This window comes from Perna viridis, chromosome 9, assembly GCF_037379345.1.
Source record: "Perna viridis isolate PV_CMFRI_1.1 ecotype Kerala chromosome 9, ASM3737934v1, whole genome shotgun sequence".
Lineage (NCBI taxonomy): Eukaryota > Metazoa > Mollusca > Bivalvia > Mytilida > Mytilidae > Perna > Perna viridis.
Window position 1 is genome coordinate 13,461,121 of NC_142453.1, and position 26,861 is coordinate 13,487,981.

The 26,861-nt window shown below is 32.7% G+C and overlaps 1 protein-coding gene across 2 annotated transcripts in view; it reads right to left on the bottom strand.

The window, feature by feature from the left end:
- Positions 1 to 26,861, bottom strand: part of LOC148606858 (ankyrin repeat domain-containing protein 27-like) — a 96,303-nt gene that overhangs the window by 12,617 nt on the left and 56,825 nt on the right. For both annotated transcript variants that reach the window (XR_015915251.1, XM_088545575.1), the window contains exons 11-17: positions 25,923 to 26,082; positions 17,647 to 17,718; positions 15,790 to 15,850; positions 6,962 to 7,002; positions 6,363 to 6,466; positions 3,937 to 4,030; positions 1,864 to 2,059 (exon numbers count right to left, since the gene is read on the bottom strand). Coding sequence is in view for 1 of the 2 variants with exons in the window: in XM_088545575.1 (XP_088401701.1) it covers positions 1,864 to 2,059; positions 3,937 to 4,030; positions 6,363 to 6,466; positions 6,962 to 7,002; positions 15,790 to 15,850; positions 17,647 to 17,718; positions 25,923 to 26,082 (728 nt within the window). In the remaining variant the exon portion in view is untranslated. The remainder of the gene's footprint in view (positions 1 to 1,863; positions 2,060 to 3,936; positions 4,031 to 6,362; positions 6,467 to 6,961; positions 7,003 to 15,789; positions 15,851 to 17,646; positions 17,719 to 25,922; positions 26,083 to 26,861) is intronic.

The following is a 26,861-nucleotide window of genomic DNA, read 5'->3' on the forward strand; positions in this document are numbered from 1 at the left end:
CAGAACTGGTGATAGGTCTACTGTAAACATTGCTAGTGTAGAACAGTTGTATATGTCTTAGCAAAATTTGTAGTTACATTTGTATGTCTGTAAACAGGAAATTTATACTGAAAACTACAAAAAAATATGTGCATGCACTCTAACTATGGTTACTGACATATGCATGACAGTATTAATTAAAGATTTCATACATCAAATTATGATATTTGTAATATAATAATAAATGTATCAAATCTGTTATATACTTTACAGTGTGACATTAATTGCTCATAAATAAATCAACATTCAGGGATGGATCCATATATTTTTAAATGGGGGGTCCAGACATCATTATAAATCATCAGGTAACTAGAAACCATACATGGGAGAAGCCCTAAAGTAATATCATTAGTTAACTTTCAAGTTTCTGTATTTAAAAGTTTTGTCTAGTACATGAAATGACTTTAATTTATTGTTTTAAACTCACCACTTCAAACCACTTTAATGATCTTCCTGGTTATGAGGGGATGTTGTTTTAACAATGACCATCTGTCAGACAGGTGAAAAGTAACCTATTCTACTCTTACTTATGTTACCTGAACAGTTATTGAAACAACAATATTCTCATGAAGTACACTGTACTAAAGTTTGTAATGTTTTATTGAAGATAAATTTGAATTATTTTAGAGAAAGAAGTGTTTATCTTTTCTTAATTAAGACAGCTGATACAGATATTTTAAAAATAACATTTCAGAACACTAAAATACATGTAGTATGTTTTAGAAAGTAGATGGTTTAGTTAAATCTTTTTAGTGACCATCTGTTGCCTAAAAAAAAAAGATTAAAATTTTCTTCATAGTTCCATTTTATGTACAATTAACCTGTATTAATGGTAAGACAAAAAAATTGTCAGCATGGAGAGCAGTAACTGACCATCACCTTCAACACATTAAGAACGCAGGCAATCATTCCTGACTTAGCATAACACTGTGTCATTCTGTTTTACATTTCAAGAAAGATATAAATTTGATGATCACAATATGACAAATGTTCACTTTTACTTTTATCCAAATAATATTTTTTAAAAAATGTAAAAATAAACAACTGTCGATAGCAGAAATTAGATTTATAATGTAACTCTTTAGTGACAGTGACTTTAACTGTGTTCCCTGATTTGAACAGGAAGAAGACAATGGATTAACCTTTTATAACAAGTTAACATTGTTACCTAGTCTAGTTATTGTATAAATATCAATTATTGTGCTTTTCAAAAAGGACACTGTTCTCACAGTCATGCTATTCATTGCGATTTTAGTTTATTGACTATCATTCTACATTTATAAAGGTTACAGACCACCAATTCAACCAATGAGCATTTGGAACGTACGCAAAAATAGTCCTACGCAGAAATTACCCCTGTTCCTCATAGTGCTGTGAAAAAAGTTCTCATCTTATTTAAAAAATTTAAACAGTTTCTGAAAGGAAAAACATTTCTGTACATTTTATAGGTGCATTTTGCTTCTTGTGATGTGAAGCCTAATCTCCATAATGATTTTTAAATATACCCCTATCTTGTGAAAACACTGGGATTTCCCATGCTATTTATAGACCCTTCACTTCCGGTGACCAGTACTGCACTGCAAGTCTGCTAACCCCACATGCCATTCTGAGGATTGTGAGCTGACATATGTAGAATCATGCTGATATGTAGTCCTCTGCAGGTTAAAGTTAAGGTAAAGTCCAGAGAAGCCATTGAATATTGTAAAATTAGCATAGAAGCCTATGGGAAGTGGAATTAGTGGTTTTTAGCCTTAAAGTATACCCATGTTTAATGATCATTTCATTACCCTTAAGTTATAATTCTATAAATCAGCATATTCTTACCTCCAAATATACTACTAACATGACTGGTGCTGTTCACCCATTCATCAGAGCTTTCTTCCAGTATTTTTGATATGTTCTGTAGTTTTGTGTCAATGTTACTGCTGGAGTTTTTCCTGTACCGAGCCTTAGGAGATTCTGGTGCTGAAACATTTATCTTTGACTCCTTTGTTCTCTTCATCAATTCATCTATACTTATCTAAAAATTACATCATCATTAGATATCAAATGACAAAGAAGATAGGATGAAAATATATTGTTTGTAGTAATCTTAAAAAATATATGAATACATGATTCATAAAAGACATATTCCATGAAAGACTAGATCAATTCAACCAGCAGATCTAGCAGTGTTAATTGCCTTGGTGGTCTTGTGGCAGCATGCTTGCCTTGGAGGTCTTGCGGCAGCATGCTTGCCTGGGAGGTCTTGTGGCAGCATGCTTGCCTTGGAGGTCTTGTGGCAGCACGCTTGCCTTGGATGTCTTGCGGCAGCATGCTTGCCTGGGAGGTCTTGTGGCAGCATGCTTGCCTGGGAGGTCTTTTGGAAGCATGCTTGCGTCAGAGGTCTTGTGGCGGCATGCTTGCCTCTATTATGAAGGTTATCAGTTTGATCTCAGACTGAGTCACAATAAAGACTTCAAAATTGGTATTCACAGCTCCTCTGAAAAGAACTCTACATATAGGAGATAGGGTGAGGTCTGGTTGGCTTGACTTGATGTGCTTGAGTACGGCGACATGCCTATCTGGGGGCTATTGCTTCCTTGAGCTAGCACAATGAAAATCTGGCTTAGTGTGTTGGACTAGAACAAAGCAGGGTCTGTTCGATTTGATCAAACATTCATGTCCTAAAATGATGAAATATTTATTTAAAAAAAAAGCTGTAATCAATCAATCTGGTAGTGTTTATATCAAGCCTATTTCAAAGAAAATGTTTCAAAGAATTACATTAAAAAAATCATAAATTACCAAACAAGCGTTTGACATTTTAGACAGTAGACTAAAATGAAAATGTTGATATTGAATGCTATTGCCATTAGCAAAATGTATAACTGAAAAGTAATTAATATTTAGGTATAATCATTCAGTAAAACTAATGGAGCAGTACATTAAGAACATGAGTTTTAACTCATGTGTACCAACTGAACAGCCTTTTGATATATTTAACTTGTTTTAAAAGTTTTTGTCTATGAATAATGAACAAGAAGTACCCTCTGAAGATGTTAACTTTAAAGACATGTGACCATGGAAAATTACCACCACCTGCTTAAAAATAATAAATTCAAAATATTTGTTTTTGGAATGAGTATAAAAGAGCTGTGTTTCACATCACTACATGAAGCTTTTTTTTTTTTAAAATGTTCAGTTTCCTTTGATGTAAAGTTTGGCTTGTTATAATGGTATGTGATATTGATTATGTTGTTTATTTCTGCGGTTTCATCATTATTTGTTGCCTTCTATTTTCATTATTTTCGTAGATAGTGTTGAACCATGAAATTAAAGTCCCAAGAAAACAATAATTTTTGAGGATGAATAATCACTCAGATTAATTTCTGTCTCAGTCAAGTGACATGGGGAAGAAGCCATATCAAGCGGTCAACATCCATGTTTAGCTAAACAGAATATCAATTGTTTTCAAGCCCCATATAGCCTTGAAGCTACCTAAGTTAAGTAATGTCAGTGTTTAGATTAAATCATAAGAATGACTTCTGTATTATCAGCTTTTCTGGTCTTTCCACTGACAGATGTATCATATATATTTCATTTGAATGTATGAAGGCACCAATGCCTTTTCAATGCAAGTGTGTTTTAACAGGTGTCCACAAAAACACTTTAAAAATACTTTCAAATTTTTAAATGCTTGCAAAATTGTTGATTAAAATCTTTAGCAAAAATAGATTTGTTTCAGTGTAAATTTACTGGAAATGTATAGGAAATCGATAATTTTCAAAGATTTTATTGTTCCATGAACTATGAATTCCAGTATTGAATGAAATGTCTTCTTTCCTATAACCACAAAATAAACAAAACCACTTTACCAATTTGAGTATAACCAACAATATAAGAAATAAGTCATACCTCCTTTTGTACTTTTGAGCGAGAATTCATCAAATGATCGAAGTTTGTACTTTTCATGTACTCTACTGCAGCTTTTACTGTCACCATGCAATAGCTTAAAATATACACATTAATTAAAGATATCAACCTTATTCAAAACTTATATTATTGGGTATACATTACAATGTTTTCTGTTACATGTATCTAAATACTGTAGAAAAGAATGAAACTGCAATTTGACCTCCTATATAAAAACTGTAAATTCAGAAATTATTGTAATGACTGCATCATTTTAAAAAAATGCAACAGACTCAAAATAACATTACTTCAAACCTGCACTAATGAATTCTTAACAGAACTAAAATTGAATTTTCCTCAAATGTTCAAAAGCTTTCATCTGAAATCACATTTTCCTCTATAATTAAATAAAAACATAATAATATCTGATTTTAGAGTAACCGATACACAATAAGTTGGTTACTTGCATGGACTTTTTATCAGGTTTGTTTAACTAAGTTTTTGGGTATTTCCTGTGTTAAACAATGTGTATATAATGGACACTAATAGATGGAGTATATGTAAAACCATGTTATAGAATATTATCCTACACCATATCTTATACATCTTACAGAGCTGCTGCTTACCCTTTTGTGGCAAGGTACCTTGCCGTACAATTTCAAAAAGATCCATTCAGTTATAGTCAAGTAGTTCAGACATAGTGAAAAGCCTTGTTTTTGGCCCCTTTTATACTCCAAATTCCTAAATGGTTCTGGTCTCACTAACCACTTCCAATGTTTATATTATTTTACATGTTGAAAGTAATTTTCAAAGTTTCACTGAATTTAGTGGACATAATGAAACCTAAAAGTTGCATACCATTGAAAGCTTTGAAATTAAGGCTTTCAAAATCATTGTACTAATATTACGATGATAGTAGGTTTACACAAAATTTACTTGAATAAAAGAACAGCGTTCCAATATCCCCTGCATAAAAAAAAAAGTGCTGAAAACTTTAAATTCACTGAAATTTTCTAAGTCCAAGGGCATAACTCACATAAAAATCATTCAACTGTAACCAAAGTCGATCTTAATCTGTAACTCTTCATAATAAGGCTACCTACCAAATACAAACTTATTTGGTAAGAGCATTACAAAATAAAAAGAGCTGAAATTGTAGATGGACAGATGGACAGACACATCGTGGGGGACAATAAATAATACTAAATTCACATTTTTTGCTTACTGACAGAATCGAGGCAAATTACTTACACATCTAAACAATATTTATACACTTATTTGTTAATCACAAATACAATTTTATAAAAAAAAAATTGACTACTTATACACATATTATGACATTACAATGCATATATTTAGGTTCAGTGTGTTTTTAGGTACCATAGTGGCGTGGCCAATTGATCAAGAAGTGGTAAGTGAGACCTCAAGTCACAATATCTTGATCAATCCCTGCCTTTCTTTTGAAGGATGGCACCTTGTGGTACAAGCTCTAAGAGAAACAGTCACTTGCAGAATTTTTATTGGAAACAATCAAATAAAGTATCATATTAAATGTACTGAGAGCATAAAATAAGAAATCATCCATTTGTTTTTCATTGAACTTAAAGAAAAGAAAATAGATTCAATTTAAATTAAATTAACGCTCCTAGCATGCGTTTAAACGCACGATAGACGAACACTCATATCGTGCGTTTAAATGCAAAATAGACAAACACTGAAAAATAATAATATTAACAAATATTGAAGAATGAGAAAAAAAGAAAAGAAAATACATAAATTGATAATAGCAAAAAATATAAAAATAAACGAACGCTTCTATCGTGCGTTTAAATGAACGCTTGTATCATGCATTTAAAAAACGCAAAACGATGTGTAAATGCACGATAAATGATGCACAAAATGAGAAAGGTGAACGTTTCAAGGAGTGTACCATTATACAATTCCAAATTTTTTTGCAGTCTTATAAACATCATGTGACATCATCACTGTATTTATCTTTTTGTGCCTTACTCATAGGAAGTTGTAACAAAATATTCAGTTATCAATATATGCTGAAGAAAACATTACCAAATGTGGGTTTACTGGTAGTATAGTTGATTATTATAAGTGGGTTTGATTCAGTAGATTCATTTATGGGTGTTGTGACTGGTCCAGTAGATTTACCGAAGTATATACCTAATATTAATGGATGCAGTACACTAGACTTACCTTAAATCATTCCTATCATTGATGGATGTCCGGTAGATTGGCCTTAGAATATTCCTAATATTAAATGTTGTGGTCCTGTATATTTACCTTCAATTATTCCTATCATTAGTGGATATGGTCCAGTAAATTTTCTAAGAATATACCTATCATTTATGGATGTAGTACAGGAAATTTACATTAAATTATCCTTATCATTAATGGATATGGTCCATCATGTTTACCTTAAATTATCCCTATCATTTGTAGTTGTGGTCCAATGGTAGTATTCCATATAAAACATATTACTTGCCAAATCCATACACTTTGCCTGAGCAATCACAGACACCTAAAAACAAATATTCAACCATAATAATTGCAGAATGTGGGTTAACAGATAGAGATTGTTAAAATCACAAACAAATGTTATATGGGATGCAACTTAATAAGATAGGTCACATCCTCCTCTTACTACCCAGATGTCCCTCTTCATAATAAAAAAGTGCTCAGATGAAATTTTGATTCAGTGTTACCCAAGCCATAATATGCAATAACAATTGTTAATGACTTCTATTTGCCTTCAAGCACCATATATACTCGGTGTACTAAAATAAATCTTAGTCAATTCAAAGTCTGTGGTGTCAAGCACTAAGCACTCTTCCCATGCCATACCATTTTTTTATCCTATCTAGAACAATGAGTATGGTTTTCATTATTAATACTAATTTTTCTGTTTATTATTTGTTGTCCATGTTCTCTGTGTTCTGTCTGAATTGATAAATGATGCATTAATTACTATTACTTTCTGTTTAAACACTAACTACTTTGTATTATTAATACGTACAAGTAAGGGAATGAGATCATCTGAAGTTATCACAGGTAAATCTAAAAAAGAGAAGAATTAAGACATGAATAGAAATGTATCACTTGATATAATATGAGTTTCGTTGTGTTACAATTCATAGCATAAAAATATGTGTTGTGGACGGCAGTGTCATACCATTCAATGAATAAAAATCCAGTATTTTACAAACCATTAAATCTCGGTTTAAGAACAGATTAATTTTACCCTAGAGTAAATCATTCTGATATTATCTAAATGCATGCGACGTGTTTAAAGCATATCAAAAGTTAACAGATTTTTTCACTGAGTGAAAGTAAGTAAAAGTTCCCGCTTACCACATTTTAAACACTTACTCTTAATTATCTCCATTTACAAGTACCTAGCATTCATGTACTATTTACATATAATGTCTTAACTTCCTATTATGTTTAACAAAAAGCCATTGAATTGTTTGGGAGAAAACAATGTGCTTACAAGATACATGGACAGACAGATATTTTATTACCTTATTTTTAGTGGAGTCTGAGTTGCTCATTTGCTTTTGTATGTATGATTTTAGTTACTTTATGTTCTTTGTTGTGTGTTGTCTGTTTTCCATGTATGGTCTTTGTCCCTGGATTACATTCTTTTGATTACTGCTATAACCTTGGTTCCCTTGATTACTCTTAAAACTGCTTGTGTGATAAAACTAGAGTCTTTAAAGAGCATGAACCGCTCACCATGCTTGATAAGCTACATTTTATTTTTTGTAAAAGCAACCATATTTTATCGAGTCTATGGATAAAAGTCTGTCCAGTATTTTCTGAAAAGAATGTTAACTGTAATAAAATCAACTAGAGGCTCTAAAGAACATGAAATGCTCACCTCGCTTCATAAGCTACATTTAATCCTTCGTAAAAACAACTATATTTTTCAGACAATGGATAAAAATTTTGTCCAGTAGTTTCTGATAAGATTGTTTAATGTAACATTATCAAGTAGAGGCTCTAAAGAGTCTCAATCGCTCACCTGGCTTAATTAGTCACATTCTATTTTTTGCAAAAGCAGCCATGGTTCTTTTTGGATAAAAATTATAAAAAAAGAAAAAAAACAATCACACCATCCTTCATTGAATTCTATTCCGTAGTTTCACAGGAGAAGATTTCCTAAAGTAATATTATCAACAAAAAAAAAGAAAAGAAAAAAAACTTCAACAAAAGGCTTTTTCTTCTAACATGGGTAAATGATTTCAAAAAAATTTGACCACTACTAGATACTTTATCCCAAGTCAGGATTTAGTTGCTCCTTAGTTTTGGAGATATACATGTATATGGAAAAAACTGCTGTCTGACCCAACATGAGTCATAAGATTTTCATGTAAATTTTGCTTCAAACAGATCTCTTTCATTCTGAACATTTTTACCCCCATGTGAGAATTTGGCTAAACCTAAGTTTTTGAGATTTATTCCAAATACTACTGTCTGACCTGTCACTCTGACGCTTATGTTCTATTTTAAGTAACCACAGCCATGTTTTTTGATAGACCAAAAATCAAAGCATAAACTTTTTGCAGGATACCCAAAGGAAGAATCACAACAACTTTCATTGAATTCTGTCCAGCAGTTTCAGAGGAGAAGATGTTTGAAGAAAATGTAAACAACTATGAAGATGAGGATGATTAGACACCAAGTGATGGCAATAGCTCACATGGCCAATGGCCAAGTGAGCATATAAAAAGGATTCAAAATGTTTTGGGTGTGATCCTTTTGGCTAAAAAACTATACAAGACATTTGAAAAATGGCTGAAAAATGCATGCAGGTATTAGATGAGGAATTTAATAAAAAAAAATATTTTTGAAATCAGATCAAAAATAAAAAAGTCATTTGTTTTTAGGTGTGGACAATTTCCCCTTTCTTATAATTGCAAAAAACAGTAAGAGATATCTGAAAAGGTAGTGAAAAAAGTAGGCCAGAATTTTCATTAAGAATAAAATTAAAACAAAAGGCTCTCAAGAACCTTAATTGCTCACTTGGTTTAAGAGCTTTTAAAAATTGTATACATGCAAAAACTAAAAATGGGCAAATTTGCACAGATACTTGTCATGATACTGAATATTTACAGCCATAACATAGCCGTATTCATAGTGGGATGTATCCAGCTTATTCTTATCAGAATTCTTACATTTTAATGTGAGCTATAACATAATGAAATATATAATTATTCATGTCTGCTCTTAGGAGATATTTGTGTGTCATTTACAGAGATATCTCCCTAAATTTTGAATACTACGTACAGTACATTCTATATAATTTTCATCTACCAAGAACAAGGGTTATATGTAAAACCACATATTACTTTCTGTTTACTAAAACATTTTAAACAAAATATTAAAAATAAAAATCTGTAGGCTTTCCAGCCATGAATTACATTTAGCATGATTCTTATCTGAAGTGCTACTTAAAGAATAATCAAGGGAACCAAGGTTATAGCAGAAATCAAAAGAAAGCAATTCAGGGACAAAGACCAAACATTTAAAACAGACATGCACAACAAAGAACATAAAGTAACTAAAATAATACATACAAAGTAACAAAAGCAAATAAGCAACTTGGACTCCACTAAAAACTGGGAGCACGAAACCAGGTGCACCGGTAGGGTAAGTGTCCCCTGTTTTTCTAGAAACACCAGTGGATTTGCTCATAAAAAGTCAAGTTCAGGGTAGACGAAAAGAAGAAAGGAAAACTATGACATGATGAACAAATCAGTTTTCATTGTGCAGATGGATACATCATAATGATCTATAAGTTTATGATGGCGACCATAAAGCTTCTGTAATGATGACTTCAATCTTGTAGCAAAATAGCCCTGTTCCAGAAGCCTAACTGTAAGAAGTCTAGCGTGATACAAAAAGTCTGTGTTGTTATGGCAAGTTCTGGCATACCGTATGAGTTGTCATATATTAACACTCTAAGGGATGTTGCCACAGATGAAAGGAAAGTTGACAATATTGAATGAGAAGTCATCACGTTTTTTGTAGAATTTGGTCAATAGTTTTCCTTTACCATCGATCTCTAAGTGTAGGTCAAGATATGAGGCTGACTTCACAGCGTCTGTCTTTATCTCAAGTTCTTTGGGGTAGATATGATGTATCAAGCCCCCGAAACTAGGATTGTTTAACGATAGTATGTCATCTATATAGTGGAAACTGAGATTAAAGGATGTTCTTTCTTTCTGATAAGATCAGCTTTAAAGTCAGCATCGTAAGAGTGTATGAGTAGGTCTGCAAGTAAAGGAGCACAATTTGTTCCCATTGGAATGCTGACCATTGGTTGAAAAACATGTTGTCGATTAAAAATTCCAGCATTTTGAAAACATCTTCTTGTGTATATTTGGAAGATGACTTGGAATTATTTTTTACAAAGTATGAGGAATCTCTACCAAGGACTATATAATCATATCTAGATGTACCATCTTTTGTGGAGAAACAATGATGTAAAATGTTTTTCAATCAGGATTTTAACTGAGTATGAGGAATAGAAGTATACAGTGTTGAAAAATCATAGATTTTAATGCTATTATATTCCAATAATAATCTGAATTGAGAGTCTCCAAAAGATCTTTCGAATTTTTCAGGATCCACATTGAATTAATACCATTATGGGTGTAACGAGTGTTGTGGTAAGACTGGAGACCCTCTTTGACAGCTTTGAGTATAGAAGTTAAAAGTTTTGAAAGAGGTTCGGAGGTACATTTTGCAGATCCAGCTATGCAACATTGTTTGTATGGATTCTTGTGGAGTTTAGGAATCCAGTACATAGACGGTAAATCACAATCATCATCTTTGATAGATAGACCAAAACAGGATAGCACAGACTTGTGGTTATCCACTATCTCTTCTTTTGAGAGTGTAGTGGCAGTATAAGTCTTATCACTGCTATTATTTTCTATGTCTACCTCTGATAATAAACACTGGATGTAATACGTTTTGCAGACAAAAACAATGTAGTTTTGGGCTTTGTCTGCTGGAACGACAACATGTCTGTCATGTATAATAGACAATTTTTAGCTACATTGGCGTCTTTGAAAACTGATGTAGCATTGGCACTCATTGACCTACTTAAAACTTTCATTTGTTTCAAAACTAATGACCTAACAGCCATTATCTACTCTGACAGAGAATCAATGTCTTCTTGTTCTCGTTTCTCCATTTCCTTGCTAAATCCTCCACTGCATACATAAGAACTTTAAAGTTATAATTCCAATATATGGAGCAAGGTTCACTGTACTTGGGACCCTTGGAAAGGATATTATGCAGAGATTCATTTTCAATGATGGTTAAATCTCCCGTAACGATGTGTCCGGAAGGGCCATATTTGAATGGAGAGTTTTTGCAAGAACAGTCAGGTGGTTTAGCCTTGAAGTCCTTGATCTTGAAGTTCTGCAAAATTTTGGATGCAATGGTTGGAGTATAGGAATATGAAATAATCGGTATTGATTTGTCCTTGAAATATTGGGGAATTTTGATGGTTACGTTTCTGTGATGGAGGATGTTAGCCAAATTAATTGCATCTACATCTTTGTTGACAAATGGTAGTGGAAGAAATGATCTTTTTTCTTCATCTTGACATTTTACACAAACTGGTTTAAGGAGTCTGTAGACACCAATATTCAAAATAATGGCAACAGGTCTGTATAGAGATGAGGTAGGTTCAGAAACAGGTGTGACAAAATTTGTTTTGTAAAGGAAGTGTAGCAGAGTGAGCGGTATAGAATAGAGTTTTGTTCGAATGTGATGAAGTCCAAGAGGTTTTTGTATAAAAGGAAGAAGACCATCTATGGAGACATCATGTATCTTAGGTGACATATAGTGGCGATGGCCATGACTCCTTTCTCGTGTTGGATTTTTGTCAAATAAATTCATCACATTTATGCTATTGTTATATCGGCTTGAAAGTTTTCCTATACTTTTGATGTTGTCATTGCATCTGTAAGGCATTGCAGTACCTAGTCTGCATATCCAGTGTTCTTCTCTTTCCCTCATTAGTTTTTACTTAGAACAGGACTGTTCGTTGGAAGATAAATTTTTTCATGGAGAGGATTGAATGATCTTGTTGATTAAAATGTTGTTAAACTGTCGGGAATTTGGTGGTCTTAATTCCCGAATGACGACTGCATATTCATTTGTTTAATCATCCTTGTGTTTCATCGACATATACTAGACTGCATAAGCTGCATTCTTATCTATATATTAAGTTTGTTGATTTGCAAATTAAGTCATTGTGACTTCTTGTCTGAAAGGTTTTGTTTGTAAGGGCACTAGTGAAGAAAGAGTCGTTTATTAGAATGTTGCATGCTTTAAAATTTTTTATATCACATTTGAATATAGTACAATGTGGTTCATCATCTTTGTAGTCAAATATATCATTTTTCCACCAGCAGCTGTATCGAACCAGGGCTGTAAAAGAGTAATCAAGGGAACCAAGGTTCTAGCATAAATCAAAAGAAAGCATTCCAGGTACAAAGACCAATGAGCAACACAGACTCCACTAAAAACTGGTAGCATGGACCAGGTGCACTGATAGGGTAATTGTCCTCTGCTTTTCTAGAAACACCCACCAAGTTGTAATTGAAATAAGACTTTTTTAAAGATAACATGAACAGACAAACATGATGAAACAGAAGGGCAAATTTGTTTCTGTAGGGTATGTTAGACTTAAAAACTGTGAGCAAGCTCATAAAGAGAACATCCCCTGCTTCAACTGGACAAGAAAAACACTTGTTGGATTATCTCCTTTAGGCATCATCCAACAGTAATTGTGTTCTTTCATTATATATACCCAACCTTCCTATAAAATTGTATCAAATCCCTTGACCGATATAGAAGGAGTTGCGCTTACCAAGTAAAACCCTAAATTTGGATTATCCTTTGGAGACCTTCGACAGAAATTATGTTCAATCATGCACATCTATATATGATACACAAACTTCCTATAAAATTTTGATTATCTCCCCCCTTGGAGTCCTCCGTAGGTATTTATATTACTTTATGTGCATCTTCATATGATACTCAACTTCCTATACAATTTCATCAAAATCCCTTTAGCAGTTAAGGGAGAGTTATAAGAAATATTGACTGATGGACAGATGGACAGACAGACAGACTGGGTGATTCCTATATACAAATATGGGATCTTTTGATCTTCAAGATATAATAAACTCTCAAGTCGAGATCAAAAGAAATAAACAATGCACAATGTCATGGCATTTTTGGAAGCATTATTAACTTAATGAATGCTTATAAATCAAAAACCTTAAGATATCTTAAATCTAAATGAAAAATGCATTTAGGATTTTCATAAGGAATCCAATAAAAAATAATTCAAAATTGGACCAAAAATAAAAAGGTTTTTCTGGGATGGTCCAATTTAGTACCCCTTTAATTCCAAAACTTTGAAGAAAGGTATACCCTGTGAAAAACTTTCAAAACAGAATCATAAAAATTTATAAAAATTGGATCAATAATAAACTAGTCCATACAATTCTAATGATAGCACCTATTTTCCCACTTAAAGCCCTTTACTTTTAAAAGGGGTGGGGCAAAAACCTTAAAAAAACTGCCATACTCCTAGGAACGATGTTTTAAAATCTAAAATGAAGTCTGATTTCCTCAAGTTATCGTAAATAAACAAAAGTAAACGGATGCTTCACTGAAGACTGTGACAGGGAGAGACCATCATAGGACGAAAAATTTTTTAATGGTCGTATAAAAACTTAAAATTAGAAATTTATTAAAATCAAAAGGGAGCTCACATAAATAAATAGTAACTTATCCAAGATTCATGAAAACAGGTGGCAGTATTTTTGAGTTCTGGTGCAAACAGTCAATGATGGACAGATGGACACTGATATACCATAATATATCCTGTACAAACAATTCAGCATATAAAAAGTTGATTTTTTTTTACATGGTCCAATTTTGTTCCGCTCTAACTACAACACAGTTAAAGATATAAAGTCTATCCTGTAAATAAACTTTTGAAACAAAATTTCAAAAGGAACATATTGACACCTGATTCATCAAAATCCAATTAACATTAAACTTTAATTATCCTTTTTTTTTGGCTTTTATATTGTGGGAATTTCCCATTACCAGTGAAATGGATAATGATAACTATCTTAATGCAAGATGTATACTTTTGATATAAACAGGTCTTACTATGTTTCGAATTTGGAAATGTCAAAGACTGATCCTTTCAGACAGGGTGTAAATATTCATATTTTTGAATCTGAAAGTATCAAACCTGTACAATGTATGAAACAGTTCACTGAACTTAGAAAGAAACAAAGTGCAGTTAGTTCATCAGCTCTTTTTACAGACTGTAAAGGAGCACCATTGAGTAGAAACAAGTTTATTGACTTTTTAAACATGCATTATCTTCATTAGGTATAGATGATTCCAAATACAGTGGTCATTTCTTTCATATAGGGGCAGCTACTACTGCAGCAGCTGCAGGAATCGAAGATCATTTGATTCAAACTTTAGGTCGATGGTCATCAAACTGTTATACTAGGTACATTAGGACTTCAGTAGATACAATTAAACATGCACAAAATCAAGTGAATATTTCAATCCGATGTTTATTGTTGACTATAGTGTGTTACAGTACCTACATTTAAAAGTACAATTTATTAACAGTGGAGCAATCTTCTTGGGGGCACTGTTTCACTCCATTTGGTGTTTTCAACTCCATTTTTCTGGAATTATAATCCCCAATTCAGATTGCACAAATGCTTTTATGTTATTAACCTGCTGGGCTCCCCCCAGGTTATCTTTTACTTCCTTAAAGTTTTTTAAATGGTTAGAAATCAGTTGTGGCATCTGCCGGGCTCCCCCAGATATCTAGTCCACAGCGTCCAAACATCAGTAGGTGTGCCTGCTGGGCTCCCCCCAGGTACTAAGATAAGGTTGTTGATTGTCTGCCAAGCTCCCCCCAGACACTAAGATTTAGGATGTAGGCACGCCTGCTGGGCTCCCCCAGGTACTAAAATTTGACAAAATTTATACAGTATCTGCTGGGCTCCCCCAGATACAATGTAATTTTTTCTTTCATTTTTGAGTTCAAAATTTGTTTCATTTTCATTTTTTACATCTTTCATGTAGCTGCTGGGCTCCCCCCAGATACTAATTTCTACAATAAGTTTGTTTTTTATGAGTAGCCCCCAGATTGCCATATTATGTTTTATGTTTTTTATTATTGAATATTGTGTTTATGTAAATATTTTGTACTGATGTTTTACTTAGTTTAAATGGAGTTGTTTTAATAGATTTATTAATGTCATGTGTGTGCATTTACTAAGATGCTATAGGTTTTGACTACATACACTCACCAACTTGTTGACTTGTAAGATATGAATGTACATTAAAACAAGATGTATGTATACATGTATTTACTACATGTAGTTTTTTTCAATTCCATGAAACCTACACAGAGGTGTTGTTGCACACGAGCTAAAATGATGGAAAAGATATGACAGAAGTTTGATATGTGTTGAACTTGCATAAATGTGCACCTCAGGAAGTGTTCCTCTGCTAAGTATGTTTGATTTCTCAGTATGATAAAATGCATACAGATGTACAGAATAACTGAATGCATTTTCATGGTTAAGAGTGCATTTGGGAAGGTGTGTATCATGTTATTGGGAGTATATAAAACTTTAATTATCAATTCTAATGAAAACACCTATTACCCCTTTTAGCTCTATATTTTTAAAGGGGGTGGGGCAGAAACCTAAAAAAAGCCACAGAGCTCTGCCAAAGGAAACAAATCATGGAACAAATTACAAATACCTTTCAGTCCTGGAGGTTGGTTGTCAGTTATAAACTTCTGTATAGCATCTGTTATATGGTCCTGAAACAGTAGAATTCCTCAACAACCAGATCTAATACAGGCTTAATCAACTTCGAGTCTAAGCTATAAAATCCCAAGCATTATTTTGAGGTAGAACCTATTCATTTTGAAAAAAAGCTTAATTGTATGTATAAAGCAACAAGTGTACTTGAAAATTCTGTGTAACATATAAATTTTCATAATGTCTAACCAATCGAAACAAATCATTCAGAGTACCGTCTTCATACAATGACATAACAAGTGATAAGTTATTGATTGATCATTAGGTTTGTTAACTGAACATTCATCGATCAAACTCTAGTAACTAGATGCTCAAGAGAGCCTGAATCGCTCACCTGTTTAACCATTTGCATATTTGAAAAACTTGAAGAATGAGACAGGCTAAGTTAAAATTAACTGAATTGTCAAATGCAGGAAATGCTTTTACAACCTGAACCAGAATTTTTTTCACAGATTAAAAATCCCAATGATCACTTTGTGTGGGATGCCATAAGGAACAATTATACCAACTTTCATTGAATTCCGTACAATGGTTTTTGAGAAGAAGATTTTCAAATTTGTACATGTGAAAAATGCCAAAAAAGTTGTTTCAGGGTCCATAATGCCTATATCAGTTGAAAAATTGTTTTGAAAAATTTTGGCATAGGTCTGGCTCTTGATGCTGAACAATATTACCTACTATCAAAATTTTGCTAAAGGCAACAGTTTTTGAGTTATTTGCAAAAAAAATGCCTACAGACCCCTATGTTCTATTTTAAGTAATTGCAGCCATGTTTTTTCATGGATCATAAATCACAACGGTAATTTTGTGCACAATACTCAAAGGAAAAATCATTTGAAATTTACATCCCAACGATATAGAAGTTTCTGAGGAGAAGATTTTCAAAAATTTGTTTATGACAATACATGTAACAGACACCAAGTGATGGCATCAACTAACTAAGTCTTTGGCCAGCTGAGCTAAAGAGTGATCAATTTTTTTATAGATAAGTGATTGGTTACTATATTTTATTGTTGTTTATTAGTCAGGAATAGTTCAAAATGTTTTAAAAATATACTTCATGTTCGTTTTAATGCAATTTAATCAACAAAATTTATTTACTTATTTTTTACAAAGTAATCAGTAATTGGCAAGATTTCAAAAAGAAATTTCTAATCAAAAGTGTTCAATTAACAGATCTAATCAAATGACTACCATTTAATTTGCGACCAATTAGTGATTAATGATCTGTTTGATCCACTATTATGTCAGGAATGAGTTTTGTACTATGTAATCTATTGGCATTGTTAACATTTCCAAATGGCTCATACACTTTCACACTCTGGCTACTGTAATGATACTGAAATAAGTGATCTCAGTGATGCAGCATGATATGACTGCAGAGGTCGAACCCGAACAGTATGTAAATATAGTAACAACAGTCAAGCTTGATACAGTTCTGTGTTAGTCAATGATTAAATGTTGGATAAAGAATAGGTTTCTGAAACTGAATGAAGTTGGTAAAAGAACTTGAAAATTTGAGATAGGACATAAATTTACCTATTATGATCACACACAATATTCCCATTTCAGTAGAGATTCAGACACAGTTCTATTAGGTGGGAAAAGAATGTGCACATGCAATTTCACATAATTTGATGTCGGCACACAATCAAACAATTGCTGAAAAATTTCATGGAAAAAGCAAGTGCCCATCCAATTTCCACCTTAAAATGACAGCCCACAGTTCTTGAAAAATTGTCTATTCGAGCTTCTATTGAAATGATATACTTTATATATTGAAATGATCACATACCACTGTTATTCTAAGACAATCCAACTTTTCATGTGGTGTTTTAAGTCCTCCTAAATTGGCCATTTCAACAACCTAAAGAAAAAGTACACACATTATTTTCAGAATGAGCAATTGTCTACTAGCTATTCACTAAAACATCAAAGGATGGAGAGAGAATTAGGTTTGACATTTTCGACAACATAGATAAGAAGTTGAAGAAACTGCACATAAAAGTCACTGCAGAGCTATAGTCCAAGAAGTGGACAAGATAATTCCAGTGGCACTCCAAGTTGCTTGACTTTTACAATTTGCAGCTGTTTACATTTCTCAAACAGCATCATGTCTTCAGCAACGAATTTCTTATGAAGAACTTTAAATATGGTATGTGGTACATAAATAAACTTACAAATCTAAAAGGTTATATTTTGAAATGGTGTTCAGAGATGTTAATTGCTCAACTTACACAAAAAAAGAAGAGCAATGCATATGCAAAAGGTAATGCAAATTATTTTTGTAGGCATTCAGTTTATAAATTCTGTTATAATACATATGTTTTCCATTAAATATAAGATGTCACGGAAACATCATTATATTTATATTTGGGTCATAAAAAATAATAAAAAAAACAAAATTATTCCAACAAAATCAATTCACCTAGCCATTAAGTATTATCTTGAGTTCTTGTGAATATCATTATCAGGTACCAGATTACTAAATTTCATATATATTGTCACGTGAACAAGCATTCTGAGAGTATTGCATGGTAATACAAAGTCTCCTATCGGAAGACATTTTTGTTGAAGAGAACAGAATGCAAACTTCGTTAACAAAAAATTGCAGAAAAATTCAAGTCTGCATTAATTTTCTAAGTCCAAGGGCCAGACCTCAACCAAAAACCAATGGATCGGAACAATATTCGAACTTGATCTGTAACTTCCCATGGTTACGCAATGTAAAAAAATCAAATAAATATCTTCAAGCATAATGTTTTTTTGGACAAAGGTTGAACCACATCTTTATTTTTTTTTTTTATTTATAAAGCATGATCAGAAGATTTGATGAAACAACTGAAAACTGAAAAGAAAAAAAACTTCCTTATTTTGTCAAACCCTCCCTGGTAAATGTCTTTGCAGCTGGAAATGAGTACTGTGTAACTAACTGTAATTATTTCGAACAGTTTTCATTTTATAACATATGTTTCAATATGAAAAATTGCGAAATTTAAATAGCAACCAAAACCAGAATTGTCCTATTTTCCTGACTTTTGACCTTGTTTTATAAGCCATTTTTGTCAATGAAGCCATGACAGTGGCTGAAATTGACCTAGGCATTACATGATATCTTGCTTCTTTGTTAAGCAGATATCATATTTAACAGTAGCATTCACAAGCATCTGTAATCAAGTTCCTAGGCACAGACCATAGTCAATGGAAAGAAGTGGAATGTGAAAAAGAAACGATTAAAAATAAACATAAAATTCATAATTTATAAAACATGCAAGAGAAATTTGGCATCTTTCATTTCATTTAGAAGTCTATTTAATATATCATGATTCGATAATAAGTTCGCACTATTTGATGACATATTTGATCACATGATGACAGTCGCCAGCCAACCCATGTGTATTAATTTTTCATGCCACATTAGGAGAAAAGTTGCTGAAGCTGAAAGGGGCACCATATGAGAAAAAGATAATTTTACGAATTTTAAATGGTGGTTAATTTCACAAAAGCATCCCATAATGCAGACATCATTCTTTCTTCATAGATCCTGAGTTGCAAAAAAGTTTAGATTATCTTAAATTTTTCTGCATCTATGGCCTTCATTAATTAATACCTTTGTGTCACCCTTCACCATAAGAGCATGTCAATTTTGATATATTCTTGGTTTTGCCTGATTATTTCAAGATGTAGATGGTAAACAGCCTTAGGCCACAGTTTTTTAATTTGTTGGTTTACAGATTTTTGACTTGATGAAATTGGGTCAGTCGGTCGGAAAAAAAAATTGGAACAAGAAACATTTATCTACTATTTATATTTTAAATAAAAGCATTTTTTTATTTTCAAAGATTCCATTATCTACTGCATGAACATACACATCATTCATAAACACCAATTCTCATTCCAATTTTTTCAGTGTCCAATAAATTCAATGTGCAATACACAATGTTAATTTCCTCTTAATTTTTTGTATTTATAGCTTTCCTTACAGCATGCTTTAGTCAGGTTAAATTAAACTAGAGGCTCAAGAGAGCCTGAATTGCTCACCTGGTTAACCATTTGCTTATTCCAAAAACTTGAGGAATGAGGCAGGCCCAGTTAAAATTAACTGAATTGTCAAATGTAGTAAATGCTTTTAATGGCATTTTTATGACCTGGACCAGAATTTTGCTAAAGGAAATGATTGTAAGTGGTATAAGAGAAGATTTTCAAAGGTGTACATACTTGGTTAAAAAAATTCAGAGGCTAAAACTCCTACTTCGGTAGACCAATTCTTTTGAGCATTTCAGCACAAGTCCATTATGTTAAATACATGTACTATAATTACCCAGGTAGAATTTTGTTGAAGATAACAGTTCGTCAGTTAATTGCGAAAAAATTGCCTTGTAATGCCCTTGTTGTATTTTTAATAACAAAGACTATGTTTTTTCATGGATAAAAAATTCTTAGTCATTTTGTGTGAGATATCCTAAGGAACAAATATGCAAACTTTCATGAATTCTGTGCAATGGATTTTGAGAAGACTTTCAAAGTGGCACAGGGAAAAAATGCCAAAAAAAAAAAAAACTATTTCAGGGGCGGTAACTCCTACATCAGTTGACGAATTGTTTTGAAAGTTAGGGCATAAGTCCGTCTCATGATGCTGAACAATATTACCCTTCGCCAGAAATTTGCTAAAGGCAACTGTTTTTGAGTTATTTGCAAAAAAAACTGCCATCTGACCCATATGTTCTGTTTTTAGTAATGGCGGCCATGTTTTTTCATGGATCAAAAATCCCAACGGCCATTTTGCGTGGGATACCCTAAAGACATATATGCCGACTTTAAATGAATTCTGTGCTATGGATTTTGAGAAGATATTCAAAGTTGCACATGCGAAATATGCAAAAAAAAAACTGTTTCAGGGGCCACAACTCCCACATCAGTTGAATAATCGTTTTGAAAATTTCTGCATAGGTCTGTCTCATGATGCTGAACAATATAACCCTGCCAGAAATTTCCTAGTGGCAACGATTTTTGAGTTATTCGCAAAAAACTGCCATCTGACCCCTATGTTTTATTTTTAGTAACAGTGGCCATGTTTTTTTATGGATAAAAAATCCCATAAGTCATTTTGTGCAGAACACCAAGGGAACAATCCTGCCAAGTTTAAAACCTGTCAGACTAGTAGTTTCAGAGGAGAAGATTTTTGAAAATTTGTCCACGACCACAACCACAACAGACGATGGAGGACCGACAACAGACGCCAAGTGATGGCAGAAGCTCACTTGGCCAAAGGTGGTAAAAATTAAAGAGGAAATTCAAGTTTAAATTAATTATTGAGCATTATTTTGGTGTAAACAAGTTGTGTTACAGAAAGGCTTTGTGACAAGTCAATATAAAAAAAACCAACAAAGTACAGGAAAAATTCAGGGCCAGATAATTTAGTATGCAGATGGATTTCATAAAAAAATGAAAAAAACCCAACTTCTTATACATTTGTGTTTTATTTTCATATAACAATTACTCTGAGAGACTGCATTATATTTTTAAGATTTTAAAAGAATTAAATTGACTAATGGTTTTTAAATATAAAAAATACATTAAAAACTAGTAATTTGTCATAATATGAAGACAATCAAACTTGTCTTTTCTTTCACTATGATTTCCCTTTAAAATTATCCTGTGATTTAAAATTGGTTTATAAAATTTCAATATTTATCAGATTAAGGAGGGTGGAGTGGTCTTCAGAAAAAAAAGAAGACAACAAATTTAGAATTAATTGAGTAATTGTAACAATTTTACACTTGCCAATTTTATTTTGTAGTACGGGTGGCAGTAGAAATATTATTGGAAAACTGAAATTCCAATTTTACTTTTTTTCTCCATTCTGGAAAAATTGGGTTGGCGGGTTTGTAAACCAACAAATTAAAAAGCTGTGGCCTTGTATAATATTAAAGAAGCAAAGGTTCTTATGCAGGAACTTAACATTATTTCTGTGAAATTTTAATGCAAATAGTGGAAATATGATACAGCATAAATGAATATAACAGGTTTTGTATATAATACACCATTTAAATAAATGTCTACTTCTATAAACAAGAGGCTCCCAGGATCCCTATGTTTTATTTTTGGTAACAGCAGCCAAGTTTTTCTACGGATCATAACTCCCCACACCAGTTCTATGCAGGATATCCCAAGAAACATTCATAGTAAGTTATTCCAATTGGTCAAGTTGTGTCAGAGGAGAAGATTTAGGAAAGAAAAAAACTTTCAAAATAGCAAAAAATGTATAAAAAGGGCAATAACTCCAACATGGCTTAACAGATTAAAACAAAAATTGAACAACTGATAGAACTCATCATGCTGAAAACTTTTATCCAGTCCAAATTTGGCTTAACCTAAATGGTTTTGGAGATATATGCGAAAAACTACTGTCTGACCCCTATCTTTGGTAACCACGCACCCCCTTCTTGGCAAGTTAGATCGGCGAAAAAAGTTAGTTTCCATGTAAAACATGCACTGGGAAGTGAGGAAAAATCACCAGCAGAAGACCACATTGAGATGAAAGGATTCCGGTAAATTCCCCGAAATGTGTATCTTTTCATCATTAATCTTTCAAATAAAAGTATTTTCTATGTTTCTCTGACATCTGGAAACAGTTCATTAAGCGGATTAAAGAATTAGTAATAATTGTTTCACCTTTTAAATTGATCTTTTGTTATTTGATAATTAAATGACAATGGGCCTGAGGACAGGTTGGCACTCCCGGTATTGTGTATTTAACACTCTTCTGGAGCAAAGAAAAAGTTGAAAAAAAAGTGTGTGGTATACATGGAAGATTGGGGTAAAAAATGTTAATACCCACAACAGGAGATAGCCTGACAGGCCATATAGCCTTATTTCTGATGAAAACGACTAAGTCTAACTATCACCAACTACCGCAATATTTCATGAAAATCAAAATCTTTTGACCCTGCACACCTTCATCATGACTCTTTGTCACAGGGCATGAAAAAATAAACAAAGGTCTAAGTGAACAGGAAATATTTGATGATTTTTTAAAAATTAAATAAAACCAAATGGCATACCTATAGGAAGAATGTTTTAAAATTTCAAGCCACTGTGATGTGTAGTTGCTAGGAAAGTGTTTCGGAAACACAGATAAGGGTAAAACTTTTTACCCCCTCTCTTTTGAAACAGGGGTTTAAAAATTACTTTCCTATTCTAATACATATCTGTATTATACAATCCATTTTTTATAATTTGAAATGTGAACAGAGCAAACTATGAAAACATTCATTCACTCAGTACTTCAGTACTTTGCTATACATCTGGTGGCAGTTTAGTCATGTTTCAAAATAAAATAATCCAAATTTATACAGTTACTGGCTTATACACGATGTTATAGCATGAGAAAAAGGTTTTTCCATCCTAAATATTTGTGTGAAGTACTATATTAAGATAAAACAAGAGGTTCCCAGGAGCCCAAATCGCTCACCTTGTAATTTTTCATCATTCAAGGGCATTACTCTTACAAGAAGTCATCTGACAACTTTTATCCCTGGACACTTTTTTTTAGACCTTACAATAAGGATCATTTCAGCAATTGATAGAATTTGGCTAAACCTAAAGGTTTTGGAGATAAAATATGCAAAAAACTACTTAATGACCCCTATGTTTTATTTTTAGTAAAAGCAGCCATGTTTTTTGACGGATCAATAATCCTCACTTCAGTTCTATGCAGGATACCCCAAGGTACATTCATACCAAGTTTAACTTCAATTGGTCAAGTAGTATCAGAGGAGAAGATTTTTGAAAGAAATAAAATTAACAAGCATTCTGACAGAGTAATCAAGGGAACCAAGGTTATAGCGGCAATCAAAAGAATGTATTCCAGGGACAAAGACCAGACACGGAAAACAGACACACACAACAAAGAACACAAAGTAACTAAAACCATACATACAAAGTAACAAAAGTAAATGAGCAACCTGGACTCCACTAAAAACTAGGAGCATGGACCAGGTGCACCGGCAGGGCAAGCGTTCTCTACTTTTCTAGAAACACCTGCCGAGTTGCTCACAAAAAATCCAGTCCGGGGTAGACAAATGAGGAAAGGAAAACTATGACCCGTTAAAATCAGTTTTCATTGTGCTGATGGATACACCATAACGATCCACAAGTTCATGATGATGACCATAAAACCTCTGTAGTGATGACTTCAATCTTATAGCAACATAACCCTGTCCCAGAAGCCTATTTGTTAAGAGTTCTAGCGTGATACAAAAAGTCTGCGTAGTTTCGGCAAGCTCTGATGCAATACAGTGTCCCCTTTCGGCCTTTGAACTCATTGCCTTCATGACATTTTTTTTATATATGTGAACTAACAATGGATAGTTTTATTTTTTAACAATCCACAGAAAATAACTCTTGAACAGCAAAAGCAAATTCCATCAAAATCAAACCTGAGCTTCATTTTACAATAAATAATAACATTTTTTGCATTACAGAAAGCGGCATAAAGACATTCTCTTTCTATCACCTGGAAAGTTGAAAAAACTTCGTTATTATGAATTAAAGGGCAAATAACTCTAGAATGAGAGCAGCAATTTGCATCAAAATGATGAAACATAAAATTTCATGTAATTTTCTATGTCAAAGGGCCATACATTCCATATAAACCATTTTGCTGCAATAATATTTAAATTTAATTTGTAACTTGTCATGATAAGACTATATACCAAATATGAAATCAATTGGATGAGGCGGTACAAAAAAAGTCCAGGAAACATAAAATTTCATGAAATTTTCTATGTCCAAGGGCCATAACTTCGGTAAAAATCATTCATGATAAGACTATATCCCAAATATGAAATCAATTGGATGAAGCATTACAAAAGAAAGTCCGAAAAACATAAAATTTCATGAAATTTTCTATGTCCAAGGGACACAACTTCTGTAAAAATCATTCAACCTTAACATCATTCGAACTTAACTTATAACTTGTCATGATAAGACTATATACAAAATATGAAATCAATTGGATGAGGCATTACAAAAAAAAAGTCCAGAAAACATAAAATTTCATGAAATTTTCTATGTGCAAGGGCCATAACTTCTGTAAAAATTGTTCAACCGTAACGTCATTCTATCATAACTTGTAATTGTCATGATAAGACTATATACCAAATATGAAATCAATTGGATGAGGCATTACAAAAAAAGTCCGGAAAACCAAGTGTGACTGACGGACTGACAGACTGACTGACAGACTGATAGACAGATAGAGTGCAAACCTAAGTCCCCTTTGGCATTTGCCGAAAGGGGACAAAAATGATAAAAGACGTTGAAAACGGTCATAACTTCAACATGACTTAACAAATTAGAATGAAAATTTGACTACAGATAGATCTCATCATTCTGAACACTATGATCCCTATGTCAGAATTTAGCTAAACCCAATGGTTTTGGAGATATATGTGAAAAACTGTTGTCTGACCCCTAGGTTCTATTTTTAGTAACAGGGGCCATGTTTTTCCACAGATAAAAAATCCCCAAGTCAGTTCTATGCAAGAAAACCCCAAGGAACATTCATACCAAGTTTGGTTTCAATTGGTCAAGTAGTGTCAGAGGAGAAGATTTTTGAAAGAAACAACATTAAAAATGTTTAAAATGGCAAAAATTGTTGAGAAAGGGCAGTAACTCCAACATGGCTTAACAGATTAAAACCAAAATTTGACCAATTATAGGTCTCATCATACTAAATACTTTAACCATGTCAAAATTTAGCTAAACCTAAAGTTTTAGGAGATATATGTGAAAAACTACTGTCTGACCCCTATGTTCTATTTTTAGTAACAGCGGCCATGTTTTTCGACGAATCATAAATCCCCACATCAGTTCTATGCAAGATCGGCCAGTAATGAGATGTTGTTTTTACTTACATGATGTAACTAAAACTGTGAAAAATTGGCCGATGTACTGTTTTGGGGATGGCTGGCCTATTGAAGACAAAACACACAAAGTTTAAGGTATATAAGGTATATAAAACAGCCAGTTTGGAGAAGTTTCACTGTATCAATACTTTTTACCTACCGCTCTAGGAAGTGGACAAGAGAATTCTGGTGGCACTCCAAGTTGTTCAACTTTTACATCTTGCAGACTTTTACATTTCTCAAATAGCATCATATCTTCAGCAGCAAATTTCTTATGAAGAACTTTAAATATGGTCTGGTGTACATTTCCCATAACATAACTGATGAAAAAAAATATATTATATATTAATTGTACAATGGTACACAAACCCTAGATGTCATGTTGACATGGCATTAAAACCTAAAAGATGATAAGAAGACACAGAATCGTACTGTCAGAAAATATTTCAAGTCAAATTTGTCTAATGAAATCCACCCAAAATAAAATGCTTTTTTGAAAAAGTCATCAAACACAATTTTAGGTTTAAAATATAAGTAATGCGGTGTACTAATTTTTGCTATTTCAGCGGTGAACATAAAAGTGCAAAAAATAGTACTCACGAAATTGATTTTTAATACTGTCAGGCTTATCATATTTTCAATCCGCAAAAATTGATACCCAAAAATATGTTCACTAAACAGAATCCACGAAAATTAGCAACCGTGAAAATTAATGTTTACAGTAACTGATACTTGTTTATCAATAATGTATATACCTTATAATTAAGGTGTCATAGAAAAGATTAAAAGAAAACCAAACCTGCTATTTCCATTTTTCCTACTTTTTATAACATGTAAAAAGAAGAATATATTTAAACTAGAGGCTCCCAGAAGCCTGAATTCTCACCCAGTTAAAGTTTGTCTTTCAAGAGCAATAAATTTAACAAGTTGTCCAACAATTTTGACTCAACAAGACTTTAGTAGGACTATTTTAAGGATCATTTCAGCGATTGAAGGTTTCTTTCTATCTATTATAGTTTTCAAGATATTGGCTGAAAACTACAAAAAGGCATTTTTCATCTTTCAAGGGTAATAACTCTTTGATCCCTGAAGACTTTTG